This window comes from Trichosurus vulpecula, chromosome 3 (genome assembly GCF_011100635.1).
Source record: "Trichosurus vulpecula isolate mTriVul1 chromosome 3, mTriVul1.pri, whole genome shotgun sequence".
Classification (NCBI taxonomy): Eukaryota; Metazoa; Chordata; class Mammalia; order Diprotodontia; family Phalangeridae; genus Trichosurus; species Trichosurus vulpecula.
In genome coordinates this window covers 154,356,499-154,374,827 of record NC_050575.1, presented here as the reverse complement: position 1 = coordinate 154,374,827, position 18,329 = coordinate 154,356,499, and the positions used below count along the sequence as shown (strand labels likewise).

At 39.0% G+C, this 18,329-nt stretch overlaps 1 protein-coding gene across 2 annotated transcripts in view; it reads left to right on the top strand.

The window, feature by feature from the left end:
• Positions 1 to 18,329, top strand: part of LOC118841848 (liver carboxylesterase 1-like) — a 113,298-nt gene that overhangs the window by 4,433 nt on the left and 90,536 nt on the right. Inside the window, exons 2-3 of one of the 2 annotated variants that reach the window (XM_036749514.1) lie at positions 15,110 to 15,314; positions 16,795 to 16,939. The exons of the other annotated variant lie outside the window; for it this stretch is intronic. Of the exons in view, the coding sequence (XP_036605409.1) occupies positions 15,110 to 15,314; positions 16,795 to 16,939 (350 nt within the window). The remainder of the gene's footprint in view (positions 1 to 15,109; positions 15,315 to 16,794; positions 16,940 to 18,329) is intronic. 2 annotated transcript variants of the gene reach the window in all.

The window sequence follows — 18,329 nt, the reverse complement described above, 5'->3', positions numbered from 1 at the left end:
GGTTGGTCCTGCTGCCACCCAAGCTGGGCTCAGCTCTCCTCTGCCCCCAGCTCCATGCTCAATAGACCTCATCCAGTGACCATCCAGGCTGTCCTGGGCTGGATCCCTGCTTCCCTCTGCTGTTTTGTGGGTTCTGCAGTTTTAGAATTGCCTCCATTAAGGCAATCCATTGATTTAAACAAAAGTAGTAGCAAGATAATGCAATATATTGGGACCATTCCTCTTTGACAGTGTGGATCAATGTCAAAGTTTTAGCCACTGTGCAGCAATACATACTTAATACTTCTCTCCCTGTCCAATTCTTTGTTGCCTTTAATGAATTTGTCTTTATTTCCTTTCCAATTATTTCCCTCAGAGCTCTCATCTCCTTTCCCATTCTTTCCTGTGGAGCTTTCATTTTATTATATGATTATTTTAAACACACTATGTTCATTCCCTAAACTCCAGTAGACTGTATGTCAAGTTTATGATTTTTATTTAGTATTTGCTTATGAATGTTGGGGAGTTATTCTTTTCTTATGGCTTTGTTTCTGGAACATCTCTGGCCTATAAGATTTCTTTATCAGTAATGCTTTCACATTCTTAATTATTTTTCGAACTTTATTTCCTAAACTGAAATAGTGCCAGGACCAGACTTTGCCCCCTCCTTCACTCTTGGATGGTGGAGTATTTCATTTTCTGTCTCCTTTGGAGATCCCATACTCAAAGTAATGAGTTCTACCTTAGGATTCTTTCTTCAGCTCTCCTTTAGAAAAGTTTCAGGTCTGCTTACCTATTCTCTTACTGATTTATTTGTCAAGGTACTCCTTCTAGTATCGATGCTTTCTCACTTTTTTTGTGTGGCCTTAGGTTGGGCTGGGGAGGGGAGAATGAAGAAAGAAACTGATGTTTCTCTTTGAATTCTTTGTTTGTTATTTAATCTGGCCATCTTTTTAAAACATTACTGAAGAACGAGCAGGAGAATTGTGTTTGTGTGTGATCTACCAGTCAGCCATCTTAGCTGAAAGTCCTTATAATTATCCCATATCTAGAGTTCTGTGTTCAGTTCTGGGTGATACACTTTACAAAGAACATTTTTATGGTAGAAAGGGTCCAGAGGAGGGCAACTAAGATCACGAGGACCTTGAGTCTATTTCATTTTATGACTGATCAAAAGAATGCTTTATCTGCAGGAGAATTGGGGATGGAAGAAGGAAAAAAAAATACATGGCAATTGTGTTCAAATATGTGAAGGGGTGTCATGCAGAAAAGGTATCAAGTCAGTAGCAATGGACAGAAGCTGCAAAGAGGAGATTTTGATCTCAATGTTTGGAAAAACTTCTTAACAGTTAGAACTATCCATTAGCGGAATGGGCTGCCTTGGGCGGTAGTGGCTTCCACCTCATTAAAGATCTTCAGATACAAACAGGGTGGCCATTTTTCAGTTATGTGACAGGAGACACTCCTCTTAACCGTGAGTGAAGCTAGATGGCCTCTGAGATTCTTTTTGACTCTCAAATTCTGTGATTCTGTGACTTCTTCCTGTGGGATCAAGGAAGCTTTCTTTTTTTCCCAGTTTAGATACTCTTTACAGAAATGAAGAGAGCACCTGTATTCCTCTGGAACAGAATTTCAAAGAGAGGAATAAGAATAGGGAGAAATATAGGTATAAGCTCTCATTCAAAGGCTCAGCATTCATTTTAAATGCTGGTTCTATTCATCAGACAGCTTTCCAATGTTTTTTTTCCTGATTGTTAGAAGAGTAGGCCAGCTTTGCCCCCATGATTCCTGTTGTATGGATACACACAAACAGTGTTTTTTAATTATGCCTGATAGGAATGTCCTAAAGGATACATAAGGTTTGACTTTATTAGGCTAAGTTATTTACACAATTCATTAAGACCTAACATAATAAATAGGGCTTCTGAAAGTAATTATAGTGACCACTTATTAGTTCCCTTCCTTAGAAGGATGAATATTTCTTTTCTTCACTGTTTCTCTCCAGTGGTGATCTTGAAATATACAGCTTGAAATGCCTTTGTCATACTGTGTTGTAAGTAACAAGGAGGCAAAACTTGGCAAGAAAGGACTAGAAATTATTGAGGATCTAGGCAGACAATAGGCCAAATTGTTGGAAATAAGTTAAGACAGAGAGGAGCATTGCATATTTCATTTTTTTTTTTGCTTCTTAATCCTCCATTTATTTATTGGCTTAGGTTTTAAATGTAATATTTTCTTTTCACTAATTACATGTTAAAACAATTTTAAAATGTTTTTAAAAGTTTTGAGTTCTAAATTCTATCCCTCCCTTCCCTCCCACCTCCCAGATGGTAAGCAATTTGATATAGTCTATAAATTGAAGAAGCATTTATTTTTAATATTCTAGTTTTAATTTAATATTTAGTTTTCAACATTGATTTCCACAAGATTTTGAGTTACAAATCTTCTCCCCATTTCTATGCTCCCCCCTCTTCAAGCTGGCATGTATTCTGATTACCTCATTCCCCAGTCAGCCCTCCCCTCTTTCACCCCATTCCCCCCATCGCCTTTCCCCTTACTTTCTTATAGGACAGGATAGATTTCTATGCTGTATTCCCTAAATATCTTGTTTCCCAGCTGCGTGCAAAAAACCCAATTTTTTTTAAGCATCTTCTTTTAAAACTTTGAGTCCAAATTCTCTTCCCTCTTCCATTCCCACCCACCCTCTCTGGGAAGGCAAGCAACTCAACATAGATCACACATGTATCATTATGTAAAACACTTCCACAATGCTGGTGTTGTGAAAGGCTAACTATATTTCCTTCCATCCTATCCAGTCCCCCTTTATTCAGTTTTTTTCCTTGACCCTGTCCCTTTTCAAAGGTGTTTAGTTTTGATTACCTCCCCCATCTGCCCTCCCTTCTATCATCCCCCCTTTTTTATTCCCTTCCCCTTACTTTCCTGTGGAGTAAGATACACAATTAAGTGTGTATGTTATTCCCTCCTCAAGTCAAATCTGATGAGAGTAAGATTCACTCATTCCCCCTCACCTGCCCCTCTTCCCCTCCAACAGAATTGCTTTTTCTTGCCACTTTTGTGTGAGATAATTTATTCCATTCTATCTCTCCCTTTTTCCCTCTCTCAATATATACCTCTCTCACCCCTTAAACTTATTTCATTTCTTTTCAATATCATCCCTTCATATTTAACTCACTGTGTGCCCTCTGTCTATATTCCCTTCAACTTCCCTAAAACTGAAAAAGGTCTCATGAATTGCACACATCATCTTGGAATTTAAACATAACAGTTCAACTTTAGTAAGTCCCTTATGAATTCTCTTTCTTGTACCTTTTCATGCTTCCCATGATTCTTGTATTTGAAAGTCAAATGTTCTGTTCACCTCTAGTCTTTTCATTGAGAAAGCTTAAAAGTCCTTTATTTTATTGAAAATCCATATTTTGCCTTGGAGCTTGATACTCAGTTTTTCTGGGTAGGTGATTCTTGGTTTTAATCCTACCTCGTTTGATCTCTGGAATATCATATTCCAAGCCCTCCAATCCCTTAATGTAGAAGCTGCTAGATCTTGCGTTATCCTGATTGTGTTTCCACAATATTCAAATTGTTTCTTTCTGGCTATTTGCAGTATTTTCTCCTTGTCCTGCAAACTCTGGAATTTGGTGACAATATTCTTAAGAGTTTTCTTTTTGGGATATTTCTGAGGAGGCAATCTGTGGATTCTTTCAATTTCTATTTTACCCTCTGGCTCTAGAATATCAGGGCAGTTCTCCCTCCTTGATAATTTCTTGAAAGATGATATCTAGGCTGTTTTTGATCATGGCTTTCAGGTAGTCCAATAATTTATAAATTGTCTCTCCTGGATCTATTCTCCAGGTCAGTGGTTTTTCCAATGAGATATTTCACATGGTCTTCCATTTTTTCATTCCTTTGTTTAGGTTTTATAATATCTTGTTTTCTCATGTAGTCACTAGCTTCCACTTGCTCCAATCTAATTTTTAAGTTGGTATTTTCTTCAGTGGTCTTTTGGACCTCCCTTTCCATTTGGCTAATTCTGCCTTTCAAGGCATTCTTCTCCTCAGTGGCTTTTTGGAGCTCTTTTGACATTTGGGTTAGTCTATTTTTTAAGGCGTTATTTTCTTCAGTATTTTATTGGGTCTCCTTTAGCAAGTCATTGACTTGTTTTTCATGGTTTTTTCGCATCACTCTCATTTCTCTTCCCAATTTGCTTTTCCAAATCCTTTTTGAACTCTTCCATGGTCTGAGCCCAGTTCATATTTTTCTTGGAAGCTTTTGATGTAAGCTCCACAACTTTGTTGACTTCTTCTGGATGTATGTTTTAGTCTTCTTAGTCACCAGAAAAGGAATCTAGAATTTGAGATTGAGTCAGAGTTCATTTTCACTACCTGTTCATGTTCCCAGCCAACTACTTGACCCTTGAATTTTTTTATCTGGATATGACTGCTTGTAGAGTAGAGAGTACTTTGTCCCAAGCTTTAGGGTCCAAACACTGCTTTTTTTCAGAGCTTCGTCTATTCCACAGTCACCCCAGGCCCTGTCACAGCATGCTCCTCCTCCCACAAGAACCGCCAACCAGGACCACAATACATATCGGAGCAGGGAACTGCAAGAGAATCTGCCTTTGTGCCCACAAAGTGTTCCTTGTACTCCCGCTCTGATTTGCTGCTAGATTCCTCCCACAGTGTAAGCCAGGGACTCATGAAGCCGCTGATGCTGGTGTTCTAGAGGCAGCCTCAGGAGCTTCTTGCTGCTGCTATGGCCACCACTGCACCACTTCCTCTCCCCCCAGAGTTGGCGGCCTGACAGCTCTGAACTTGATCCCACAGTTTCCCCCAACTTGTTCTTTGGTGTTTGTGGGTTGAAAAGTCTGGTAACTGCCACACCTCACTGTTTCATGGCCCCAAGGCCTCTTCAGGCTGGCTGACTCAGGATCTGGTCTGTTCTAGCCTGGCCCACGGGGCAGCCCCCTGCTCTCAACACTGCTTGATAGACCCTTCCTAGCAACCATCCAGGCTCTCCTGGGGTGGATACCTGTTTCCCTCTACTATTTTGTTGGTTGTGCTACTCTAGAATTTATTCAGAGACATTTTTACAGGTGTTTGGAGGGATTTAGGCGGCAACTTAAGCAAGTCCCTGCTTTCCAGCTGGCTTCTTGGCTTCGCACCCTGAACAAGCCTGCATATTTCTAAAGTCCAGAAAGTCAGAAAGAGCCAATAAGAGTGACTTGCAAACAGAAAATCCAAAACATGAACTTTAGTCCCAGGATAGGAGGTAGTTTTTTTTCTGGCATTTTCCTCATGCCTCTGTGCTTCCAAAAGATGACCTTGGAACCATGGATTTTACTCCTATTATAAGGAATTCATTGCCTCCCTCAAGGCAACCAATTCAATATTTGGAGAGCTTTGAGTTGTTAGGAAATTCTAGCTTGGGCCTACTCCTATTTTTTTTCCTATCCCCTGGATCTGAACCATATCATCTGGACAATTTATTCATCTTCTCATTTAGTAGGGGTATTGCCAACTGCTTGATTAGAAAATGAGTTAAATATCATCTAACTGACCATATCTAGCTGGCCCCAGACCATATTTTAATCCATTCATCTTAAAAATATTTGTATATCTGCAAATCTGCCTTTCTACTGCCTCCTTCCCCTTATCTCTGCTCAACATGCCTAGAATTGCACCAGCCAGACTAGACTCTGTCTCCCATCCTGGTTGACTATGACCATTCTTTATATCCATCTGGATATCTTTCAATCTCTACTGGTACCCAACATATATCCTACTCCCAACAGCCTTTCCTCTTATACCCTTACTCACTTTGCTTTCACTTTTTGCTCTGAAAAAGAAATAAAATCAATGCTAATGTTGCTTCTGGAAAGATGGTAACAGTGGACACCTATAGAACCATTCCTTTAACTCCTCATCCCTTTGATTCCCCAGAACAAAACTCAATATTCTAGTAAACATTTCAGCATATTTGCTGTCTCTTTCTATGAATTTAGCTCCATGAATACATGGAGCTTCCCTTGAAACATACCAAGATTTATATGAATTTATATAATGTAAGATCTGGAAAATAATATGCATGTAATAGCAGTAGATATGGCTATCACTGTGGGGGGTGTTAGTGCTGGAGACCAGAGATAGTCATCACTATTCTTTCAACCATCCCTCCCTTCTTCCCTTTGTCTCTAGAGATCCAATCAGCTATAATCTATTAAAATGTATACTAGCTACAGCATAATGCCCCTACAGGTTGGTATTGTTTTCCTCTCTGCTGCTTAAAGGAACTTATATTAAAGGAAAAACCAGTAGTACAAAGGCAATTGCTCAGTCCTCAGTCAGGAAAATTTCTAACATTTAGAGTTGGGGTTTGGTTATTTTGCTCTCTCTAGCTAACCCCTAGTTTCTTTATTGTTGAGACAAAATTCATGTGGAACATTTGGGTAAAGAAGTAAATAAAGCATATTATAGATAGGCACCAAATGGATAAAATTGGGAAAAAGTAGAACTTTTCTTAGAAATTCCTTCACTCCTTGAGGAAATGGATTCAAAAGATGCTTTATGATAACAAATCTTCTCCAAAATGCCTGTTGAATCAATGGTCATCTTTGATTTCTCCTTTCTCTGTCAGAACTTAATCTCACTATTTCTTTTTTTTTTCCTATTTGTTGTCCCTGTGTTGTTATTCTTTCTAGATCATCTCTTGAGGTCTCTACTTTTTCCAATCCATCAGCAGACATTCCAATCCCAATTCTAGCTATCATGGTGATTTTATAACAAGCCCCACAAGGTATAACAATGTTTTTCAACCAAACAAATAGACTTCCAATGTAATATCACTCCAGTTCATCCTATGACTTTCAATGACATCTAAATAATCAAGGATGTTTTACATGTAATCTAAAGCCTATGATTAATTTATTGATTCAGCAGAGGTGTCAGACCTTGTTCACATCTAGTGATCAATCAATATACACTCTCACATAGTTACAGCATTAGAAGTAGCAAATTGTCATTTTTTCTTTGAGACTGAACCATCCTTACAAGTCCAAGAGGGAAGTGCATTGGCCATTTATGCCAGCTGCTGGCTGAGTGCATACAAGGCATAGAAATGCATAGGAATTTCAACTTGTTCTGTTTGTCCTGAGCTGGTTTGTCCTTCCTAAGGCAACCAGGTAGCCCCTTCGTCTTTGGGGCTTCCCATAATGGTGCCAGACTTAGTATGGACATCCAATCAGTTTTAGCCCTGCTGCATCTCAGAATCCCCCTACAAGTTCAAATGATCCACTTGCCTCAGCCTTCCCTGGTAACATGGATTATAAGAATGTAACACCACAACCCGCTATCCAGTCATTAACTTTAAGTGAGGTGGGATAACTGTCTAAGCTGGCCCCACCCATATCTGAAACTTGATTCTATGAAGTTATAATAACTAAGTTTGGTCCCTGAGAATAGCTATGAAAAGACATCTCTCCAATTTCTTTGAAGAGGTGAAGAACCCAAGGAATGGAATACTGTATAAAATATCATATTCTTTCTATTTATTCTTTCATTTTCTCTGAAATAATTTTTGCTTGTTTTTGAAAATTCTGTACCACAAACGTAGTGATGCTCCTTCTGAGAGGGGAAGGAGGAAGGATTAATGGGAAATGTAAGTTATGTAAAAACAAAAGATAATAATAAAATGTTTTAAAAGAATGTCCATTCCTTAAGGGACTATTTCACTTTTGTATTTTTATCTGCAGTGCCTGGCACACAGCAAGTACCTAATAAATGCATTTTCATGAAATTATTAATTCCCCTGGCTTTTTCAAAATTGGTTGGTAATTCTTTCCAAGCTGCTAGGCCAGACAAAAGCAAGTTGTATCCAGCTGGGATAGAGACTACAGATTCTGTGCTTTTAGTAAAGGTGCGTTCCCTCAGACTTAGCGTTCCCATCCTTCCTGGATGGGTACATAGTCCTATTATTCTTTTATTTCTGGAATAAGATCTCAAAGGAGGGTATTTATCGAACGTGGCTTTCATTTTGATTTGAGGAAGCAGGTAAATGATATTGGTCAAATCATTATCGCCATCCTCTGTACCCCCTCTTTGCCTTTTCATCCCCTCCCTCACTGTATAGCTGGCTGTTATGGCTGATGCCACAGAAGAATAAGGTGTTCAGCTCTTCGGACTCCCTAAGTAAGGTAGCCACCTCCAGCCTGCCAGGAAAGAGGGGGGCAGCAAATTGAATAAATACTACTTTAAAAGCTCAATCTAAATTCCTGAGCTCTCCTTTGAAGGAATTTAAGATGAGATTATACCTACTAGGACTCAGACAATGAATCTAATATTGCACTACCTGGGCTGGGAAGGGGGTGCCATCATCTTCAGGGGTAATTCCCTGCAGTATCTCATAGGGTTAAAAACAATTTATAGTATACACAATGGCTATAACAAGGAATCTTTATTTTCCTATGGTATAAAAAGAAAGGCTATCTGAGGTATATGGGGGTGGGAGGGAGGTGAAAGAAAAGACAGTTCATCCACAGTGGGAGATTTGACTCCTAGAGTGTGTTGGGGGAGAGGGGCCAATGAGAGAATCCCTGGACAAGGGTTTCGTAGTGTTAGGATCCTAAGAGTATTAGGTGGTTGTACATTGTGGATAGAGTCTAGTGGGAATGGGAGAGAAGTTACTCTATGGAGGAAGATGAACCCCACTCCCTTTCCCACTAACCATGTTGGTGCCCTGGAACAAATCCCCATTCACTCCATACTAGTTATCACTGTTTTAATACTATCTGTTATGGATATTGGACCAGCTAATGTCATAACTTGAATTAATATTGATGCCATGAAATGATAGAATTGATACAGACAACTTGCAGGTAAGTACAAGGGAGTATCAGTGTACCTGGCAACCTTGGCAGCCGGTCTATCATCCTTGATTGGTGGCATACTTTGGTACTGGTTCTCTTGCCATTCAAAGTCTCAGAGGAACTAGTTTGCATTTTTCATTTAACTTCAGTTTTTCCTCAATTGAAAAAAGGTAAAAATTATGAAAATAATTATTAAAATGAAAAAATTATGACTAAAATGAACAAAGTGTTGTGGAAAACAGGTATTGATGCACTGTTGGTGGAGCTCTGAATGGGACAAGCATTCTGGAAAGCAATCTGGAATTATATACAAAAGTTACTGAGCAGTTCATGCCCTTTGACCCAGCTATACCACCTCTAGACCTACACACAAAAGAGATCAAAGAAAGATAAAAAGGCCCTATATGTATGCAAATATTTGGAAGAGCTTTTTGTTGTCCCAAAAAAAACAAACTAGCAACCACAAGGGATGCCCATAAACTGAAGAACTGCTAAATAAGTTGTAGTATATAAATGTGATGGAATAGTATTGTATTGTAAGAAATGAGGAAATAAATTTTCTCAAAAATACATGCAAATGCTTATGTGCATTGTTGCCAGATGAAGCAAACAGAGACAAAAAAAACAATTTATATTATAACATCAATATTATAAAAATATAAACAATTTTGAGGACTCTTAGAAACTGATGAAGGAAATGAGCAGGACCAGCAGAAATATATATAACACTGCAAAAATAGACACCTTAAAAAGCTGTAAGACCTATGATCCGTTCAATGACCATTTGTGATTCCACATGAAACATACTCTCCTGACAGATGTGATGAATTTCTAGAGGTGGAGGTGCTACCAATGTGAAATGTCACCTGTCCTTTCAGATGAGGTCACTCTATTAATCATTTCACTTGTTTTATTTTGTTATGAATCCTCTCATGAAGTGAGAATAATGTGTAAATAAATGTTTGTAATCTAAAAATAGAACATTAATAAAGCTTTAAATCATAAAAAAACTTGAACCAAGTATAGTTTGAAAAGATCAACTTCATAAACTGTTAGTGTTCTTTTTGAGACCTTTTCAGTCATGTCTTACAGTTCATGACTATATTTGGGGTTTTCTTGGCAAAGATACTAGAGTGCTTTGCCATTTCCTTCTCCAGCTCATTTTACAGATCAGAAAACTGAAGTAATCAGGGTTAAGGGACTCACCCAGGGTCACCCAGTAAATAAGCCTCTGAAGCCGGATTTGAACTCATGAACATGAGTCTACCTGATTCTAAGTCCAATGCTCTATCCCCTGTATGACCTAAAGAAACCTTTAAAGTTCAGGTTTGAATCAATATTGTACCAAGGGCTTTGTTCAGAGAAGAGAACATCACTTTTCCATGGACTATATCTAAGGGATTTATAAATGGAATGATCCTTGATGGGTACAACATTTGGGAAGTTCTGTTCTTAGCTTATATGATAGGAAAAACTCCTGGCATAGACTATAGCTCTATTTTTTCCCTTTGAGAGCAAAAGTGGCATTAGCTTCTCCAACACCAATTTTTTTTTTATCTCAGGCTAACCACCCTGAGACAGTTTTCTTCCTCAGAATCTTGGTGTCAAATTTCTTTTGCAAAATGCAATTTACAGCCAACTGGTACACGTGGAATCTGCATCCCTATCCACTTTTTAAGGTAGCCTTCAGATTAAGTTCTCATTAGTGTGTATTGCTTTTTTACTGCTTTTGTTCAACATACTTGTAGGAGGAGAATCAATTCATGTCTAGCCACTTAGTCTTTTCATACTCTGCTTTGCAAAATGAGAAGAAATTTCTGCTCCAACTTCCATAACCAAAATATATTAGTCCTGGTCCTCTCAACTCTTGGGGAGATTAGACAAACTGGATTGCCATCTTCCTGGTTAGGAGATTCTAGTGATCAGTGTTATTATCTGAGTGCCACACTCCACATATCCCCATAGAAGGGCCATTCTTCCTTAACCTCTGTTTGTGGTACCACACGAAGTCACTCCCATCATTGAAATATCATGGGTTCTGGAGTGTACAATTCATTGTAGATAGGGGCCAAGCTCCCTTTACAATACTGTGCTCATAATTTCCCTCACTTGATGCCCTGGTTGCAGTCACTAGCTATAATTCCTTCCCCTGGTGGGAACTTGATTATGGCCTGTCCCCTTCTCTCAACCCTGGAATGGCCAGAAGATCTTGATTATTTATGCTGAAAGTGATCACCAAACCATCCCCCAGAACTCAGCTTCTAAGTCCCAAAGGAAGAAAGAATGGAAACTGTTTTGAAGTTACTTACGCATCTCATAGGAATTTCTGTAACATGAATTTCACATGCATTTACAAAGGAAGACAGAGTTCCCCCTCTGCTTTCAAATCCAGATTCAATGAATGCAGCATATAGATGACCTACTATTTTGTTACTCCCCAAATACTTCTCAAGTTTTCAGGAATAAGTCCATCACGTGATATCAGGCTCAGAAAATCTTATACTTCCTATAGGTCCATAAGCCAGACCTATAAGACTCTTCATTAATGTGTCCCTCTTTCCTAAATCAGAGTCTGCCACTTTTGTGATGCTACTGACCTTTCTTTTAAATATTCTTATATCACCGTTGTTATTTTCTAGATCTCTCCTAAAATTGGGGGACCCTTAATGAATTTCCATTATAAATACATCACAATACTTTTTAAATATCACGTATTCCAATTTAAATTAGAGGTGATATAAAAGTTATAATTAGCAAACCGATAAGGCTAACATGAAATCTATGTAACATATGACATGTAATAAACAATTTGTCAAAATAATAAATCTAAAGAATCTATATAAGGAATAAACTAATAGTTACAGCGATTACCAATCAAAATGTAAAAAAGTAAGTTAATATCAATAATTGACAGCATTGATTGTCAGCAACTTTCATTTATGAATCTATGAGAACTTTTGCATGGGAGAGAAAGACAAAAATATATATAAATCTCAGACATAAAGCTTCCTCCTGTGTGTAGCAGAATTTTGGGGTAAACTCTTCCACATTCCACCTATATATTGTGTCACCTCTCAGCATGCTATTTGCCTCCTTACAAATTGATTCTTATTCTCAGCTCTAAGTTAATCTATAATTTTGCTTGGGAATTTCCTTAATAATTACTGAAATTGAAGACTCTCATTAAACAGTTTGCTTTAAAGCTCATCCCCATTCAGTAAATGTTATTTATTTAATAAGCTAGAGAAACATATTTTCCCCAAAACCTTTGTTAATCTATCTATCTATCTGTCTATCTATCTATCAATCTATCTATCTATGTCCTATCTCTCAAAACCTTCAAACTTCTAGGCTTAAATAAACAAAACTACTGGCTATACATTTTAAACAATGCAACAAATAATTACTTAAAAGTGTAATTTTTTTATAATGCTTAATAATGTTCTGAGAAGGTTCCCAGTCAGTCACCTCTAATGGTAAATACGACTACTTTCTTAGAGGTGCTGCTCTGTGGGACAATAGAAAAGAGCATTGAATTTGGAGTCAGAGAAATCAGGAGTCCATCTATGCTACTTATTTGTATGCAATCTGTACATCAACAAGTACTTGTTAGATGCCCATTATATTTTCTGGATGTTGGATTCCCCATCTATAAAATGAAGCATTTGAGCTGGATGGTCTCTTAAGATTCTAAATCTATCCTGATCAGCTACTTGGACACTTCACAATCCTGTTCACAGTCCACGATTCAATTGAACCAGGATACCACTATCCTCTCCTTGCTCTGGGCAACTCACTAAGACCAAGGCTGTCCAAAATATGGCAGCATGTAGCCTGCAGTGCTATTTTATGAAGCCAGTCTGTGGGTTTTAATTTTCACAAGTGAAAAAATAAAATAATTTGCATGGAAGATGTATTAGATTTTTTTAATTCCTTTGCCAATAAATATTCTCATGTATATAAATTTTCTTTGGTGTCTTTAAGTAGTATTATGGATGGAATATATCGCATGCAATTTCAATTGATCTGTGGGATGTGTTCCGTCTGCACAATGAAGACTACTCAGTATGCACCTACTTTTATACTGTTGTGTTGTCACTTTATTGTTTTGTGTTTGCTTTCATGCTTCGTGCCTTTGCCTATCATATTGATGATGCGTGTTCCCCCATTTTCTATTAGTGTACTGTATATTTTATTCTGAGTGCAACCTTCGAACAATTATTTTATTTTAATGCGGCCCTAAGATAACCTAAGGTTGGACAACCCTGCTCTGAGACTAAATTGGTAAGAAAAAGCCATTATTCATCTGGGAGTATCTTCTATCAATAAATTCACAGGTCCATTCCACATTCTCTTGCCCTTTAAGAATTCTCTTCATCTTCTTACCAAGATCATGGTTAAACAGTTCTCTCCAAAAAAGCAATGCCCTTTATTCTCTTTTTGTGTTCTCACAGTTTCTCTCAAGTTATTACTCAACCATCTCTCCAGAATGAAAGCTAAACAGCCAAGTTCTTCAAGAATCTCTTGTGTCACTAAAAGACACAAACAGTAGCAATGGTCTCTATGGGATAACCTGATAGCACCGGTGTTACTGTACATATCATTGTAGAGTATATAGACTAGAGCCAGGATGAGGAACTAACAGACTTGATATTTAGGTGGCAAATTTCTTGTAGGAGGAGCTGAGTCCTACAGTCCGATCTAGTGTGCCCTTGCCACTTATTTCTAGGGCTGCCCATTTTTTTCTTCTTTCTTCCAGGCCCATGTCTCTGCTAGTAAAGATCTCTGACCAAACAGGACAACCCAAGCTGTAGCCTGTTTTACTTGAGTGACCATATCAAGTCAATCCTCATAGCTTCTAACTAAATTTAGGCCTTCTGATATCCACTTGTATCATTTTTGCTTGGCTCAATGCCAATGGAGCATTTCTACCAATTTTAGGTAGCCAGAAAGGTGCCAACATAGCAGGATAATATCTTCTAAAAACCAAATCCTGTGCATTTTATACTCTGCCATAGTTTCTTTTACAACGATTGGTTGATAGGAATGCATGAATTTTTTGGTATTTCTTCCCATGAAAACTTCTGCATTTCTTCAGTTAATATTTATCAAGGACCCACTATGTGCTGGAAGTTGAGGATTACACAGAAGAAGGACACCCAGTCCCCTTCCTCAATGACCTTATACCCTAGCAGGAGAGATGACATATGTAAACAAAATCATTGAGGATGTGTGATTTTCCCAGCTAGGGAACTACCAGGAGGAGCTCCCTCTATTACTCATTTAGGTAAGTCCTAGGATCTCATTTGAGGTACACAGAGGCCAGGTGATATGAGTAGGACCACAAAGCTAGTAATTATCAAAGGCAGAGTTTGACCCTAGGTTTTCCAAGCTATAAATGTGGCATTCTCTCCATCATGACACATTGCCTCTGCGTACACATCTAATTAATACAAAATAAAATGAAACATATAAACAGAGGTAGGAACAAAGTGCCTCAGGAATACAAATGAGAGAAATTATTTCTAGCTGGGAACTGCAGAGAAAGCTGTTGGTGGTACCACATCCTCCTAGTCACTTAGGCATTCCAGAGTTATTTGATTCCTTTCTCCCTTCATTGCCCATGTTCAATCAATCCACAAGATCTGTTATTCTTGTAATCCTCAACCTCCAGCACATAGTAAGCCCTTGATAAATATTAACTGAAGAAATTCAGAAGTTTTCATAGGAAGAAATACCAAAAAATTCATGCATTCCTATCGACCAATCATTATAAAGGAAACTGTGGCTGAGCATAAAATGCACAGGCTTTGCTTTTTAGAAGATATTATCCTGCTATGTGGCCTTGGGCAAATCACTTAACCTTTAGAATTTTCAGTTTCTCCATATGCAAAATGGAGATAATTATGCTACCTGACTCCAAGGCTGTGGAAGATGCTTTATAAACTAGAAAGTACTAAAGAAGTGTGAATTATTGATATAATATTGTTCTTATATGGGAAGAAACAGAGACCCAATGAGATTAAGTTACTTGCCCAAGGTCATGTGGTTCGTGAAAAATGGACTTGGGACTAGCACTAAGGTTTCCTGAGCCATGGTCTAGTGATTTTTTCACTCTACCATATTACCTCTCCAATCCAATCCCCTCTCTCTCTCTCTCTCCCCCTCTCTCTCCCTCTCTCTCTCTCTCTCTCTCTCTCTCTCTCTCTCTCTCTCTCTCTCTCTCTCTCTCTCTCTCTCTTTCTTTCACAGGGCAACAGTCCTCAACACCTGTTGTGGACACTCAGTATGGAAAAGTCCAAGGCAAACTTGAGAACCTACAAGGATTTGACAAAACTGTCAATGTTTTCCTGGGTGTCCCTTTTGCCAAAGCTCCTCTTGGACCCCTAAGATTTACTCCACCACAGCCTGCAGAGCCCTGGGACTATGTGAAGAGCACCACTACTTATCCACCCATGCAAGTCAATAGTCTTCTTCTTCTTCTGAGGATGGGAGAAGTTAAGAGAACATGGAGAATCATGCCATTGCCCTTGAATGATTTTTACTTTGCTCCGGGACCCTCTGCTTTGCTCAATGAGAAACATTGCTGTTCCTTTAACCTGCTCATCCCAGAACTTAAACTCTGTCAGGGATTGGAAGGTCTCTTGTAGGGGAAGCTATCAGGACTGAACAGTGGGTTTCCCTAAAGCTGTGAAATGAACAGCCTGCCCTGGGGTGTGGCAGCCAAATGAACAGATAGGAGCACTGCAGCTAAGTACACTAGTGTTCCTAAGAGCTTTTTGGTTTGTTTCCTTCATGGAATTAGAAGGCATTGCCCCTCACCTCTTTTGTATGTGGATATTTTATCTACTGAAGGGGAACACTGCCAAGCACAATGGCAAATGGCCTTCATCTCTATTCTTCCCTCATGCCAGGACTGCTCCTGAGCCATAAAACTTCTATTATTGGAGAGCCCTTTAAATGAGGTAATTTAGTCAGCAGGAAATGGGTCTGATCTTTGATCACCGGCATCTACAGAGCACAAGTTGCACCTGGGAGAGACATTCCAGACCCCCAAGGAAGTTAGGGGCAATTCAAGGGTATTGGGAGGATACTAAGTAGAAATGGAGAGTAAAAAGGCATGAAGACTTCTCTTTACTATACATGCTCATGGCTGGCCCTGAACATATCTCAATGTTTCCTAAAGGAACTGAAATTCTTCGGGCCCTCTCTGTCATTACAATCCTCTTTCTCCTTACCATTCTGATGTTCCTAAACCTAAGTGGTCTATAAAATGTTAGATTTGGAAGAGACATTAGAAATTATCTAATATAAACCCTTCATGGTCCAGAGGGGGAAAAATGGTATCTAGACAGGGAGTGGGCTCCCCAAGGTCCCATTAAAAGTAAGTAGTCCATATTATAAACTTAAAAAACATAAATCATTTAAAAGCAAATCACAGTGAGTCTTTCCATTAAGGAGTTTGGAGAAGGAATTGGCAGAGGAGTCAAAGACTCTGGGTTCTGCTCCAACCTGCGTGACCTTAGATGAGTCACTTAACCTCTATAGGCTTCAATTTCCTCAACTGTAAAATGAAGGAGTTGAACTAGACAGCCTCTAAGGTACCTTCCAGCCCAAAACCCATTATGATCTGTGATCTTTGAGTCTATGGCCTCAAGTAAAATTTCCCAGAGGTGCTGCTTTTGTGGGACTGTAGAAAAGAGCACTGAATTTAGAGTCAGAAACCAGGAGTCCCTGCTGTGCCACTTTTTTGTATGCACTTGGCAATCAGTTTGTTAAACAAGGAGCACTTTTTGGATGCCAATTATGTTCTCTGGACCTTAGTTTACCCACCTGTTAAATGAAGTGGTTGAGCTGGATGATCTCTAAGGTCTCTTGGTGTTCCATATCTATGATGTTGAAAACAAATGATGTTTTTGTCCTGTTTCATCGCACAGGTGTTCCCAGGGCCTAGTTTCTGGACAATTACTCTCTGACCTTTTTACCAACCGGGAAGAAAAAATTTCCTTGAAAATGTCTGAAGACTGTCTATATCTAAACATTTATACCCCTGCTGACCTATCAAAGAAGACCAAGCTACCTGTAAGGAGGCTATGACTTTGGTGCTGGTGGTTTATCGTCTTTACACGCATCTACCGTAAAAGGGGATAGAGAAAGGTCCCCCTTCCACAGGGGCTTAGCGTGCTGACTTACCCCTTGGTTCTCAGCAGTCAGGCTATGTGGCCTTTTAAAGATACTTAGCTTCTGTCTCTTCACCTCAATTTTCTTTATTTAAAATTATATCCTGGGTGGGTGATAGGAAACTCACAGTGGTAAGTGAGAGTAAAACATACACATACCTTATATTCGCAAAATTCTTTCCATCCACATTATTTCATTCAACCCTAGGGACAAATGTTATTTTCCCCTCTACAGAGAAGGAAACTGAGGTCCAGAGAGTGTCCAAAGATCACACAATTGGTTAATAGTATCTCCAATTTTCAGGCATCTTGAAATGGACATCCCATAGATATCTTAAACTCAACATGTGCAAAACTGAATCCATTATTTTGGCCCCCAAAACCACTCTTCTCCCCAATTTCCATATTACTTTCAAGGGTACCACCATTCTCCTAGTCACTCAGGTTTGCAATCTAGGTGTCATCCTTGACTCCTTATTCTACCCCTAATGCCCCATAACCAATCTGTTGCTAAGGCTTGTAGATTTTACCTTTGCAATGCTTCTTACATGAGGTCTTTTTTTCTCCTCTAAAACTGCCACCACCCTGGAAAAGGACTTCATCAGTTCACACCTAGTCTATTGCAGTAGACTCATGGCCTGCTGATTGGTCTTCTTGTCACAAGTCTCTCCCCACTGCAGTTCATGTTCCACTCAACTGCAAAATGATTTTCCTAGAGCACAGAACTGACCGTGTCATTTCTCCACACAGTAAACTCCAATGACTCCCTGTCACTTCTGTGGTCAAATATAAAATCCTCTATTTTCCATTTAAAACCTTTTATAATCTCCCCCACACACATACCTTTCCAGTTTCCTTATACTTTATACCCCACCACCCTCACTCTGAGATCCAGAGACAATGGCCTCCATCTCTCAGACCCAGGCATGTTCACTAGCTCTCCCTCATGTCTAAAATGCTCTCCCTCCTCATCTCTGTCTCTGGGCTTCCTTCAGGTACCAACTAAAATTCGACCTTCTATAGGAAGCCTTTTCCAATCCCCTTTAATTCTAGTAACTTCCATCTGCTGATCATTTCCAATTTATATTGCACATAGCTTGTTTATACATTACTGTTTACATGTCTCTTCCATTAGACTGTGAACTCCTTGAGAATGGCCCTTCTTTATACTCCCAGAGCTTAGCACAATGCCTGAAATGTGGTAAGGGCTATGTAAATATTAGCTTTTATTGTTATTATTATAGTTAACACATATATAGCACTTACTAAGTGGCAGGCACCAGGCTAAGAAC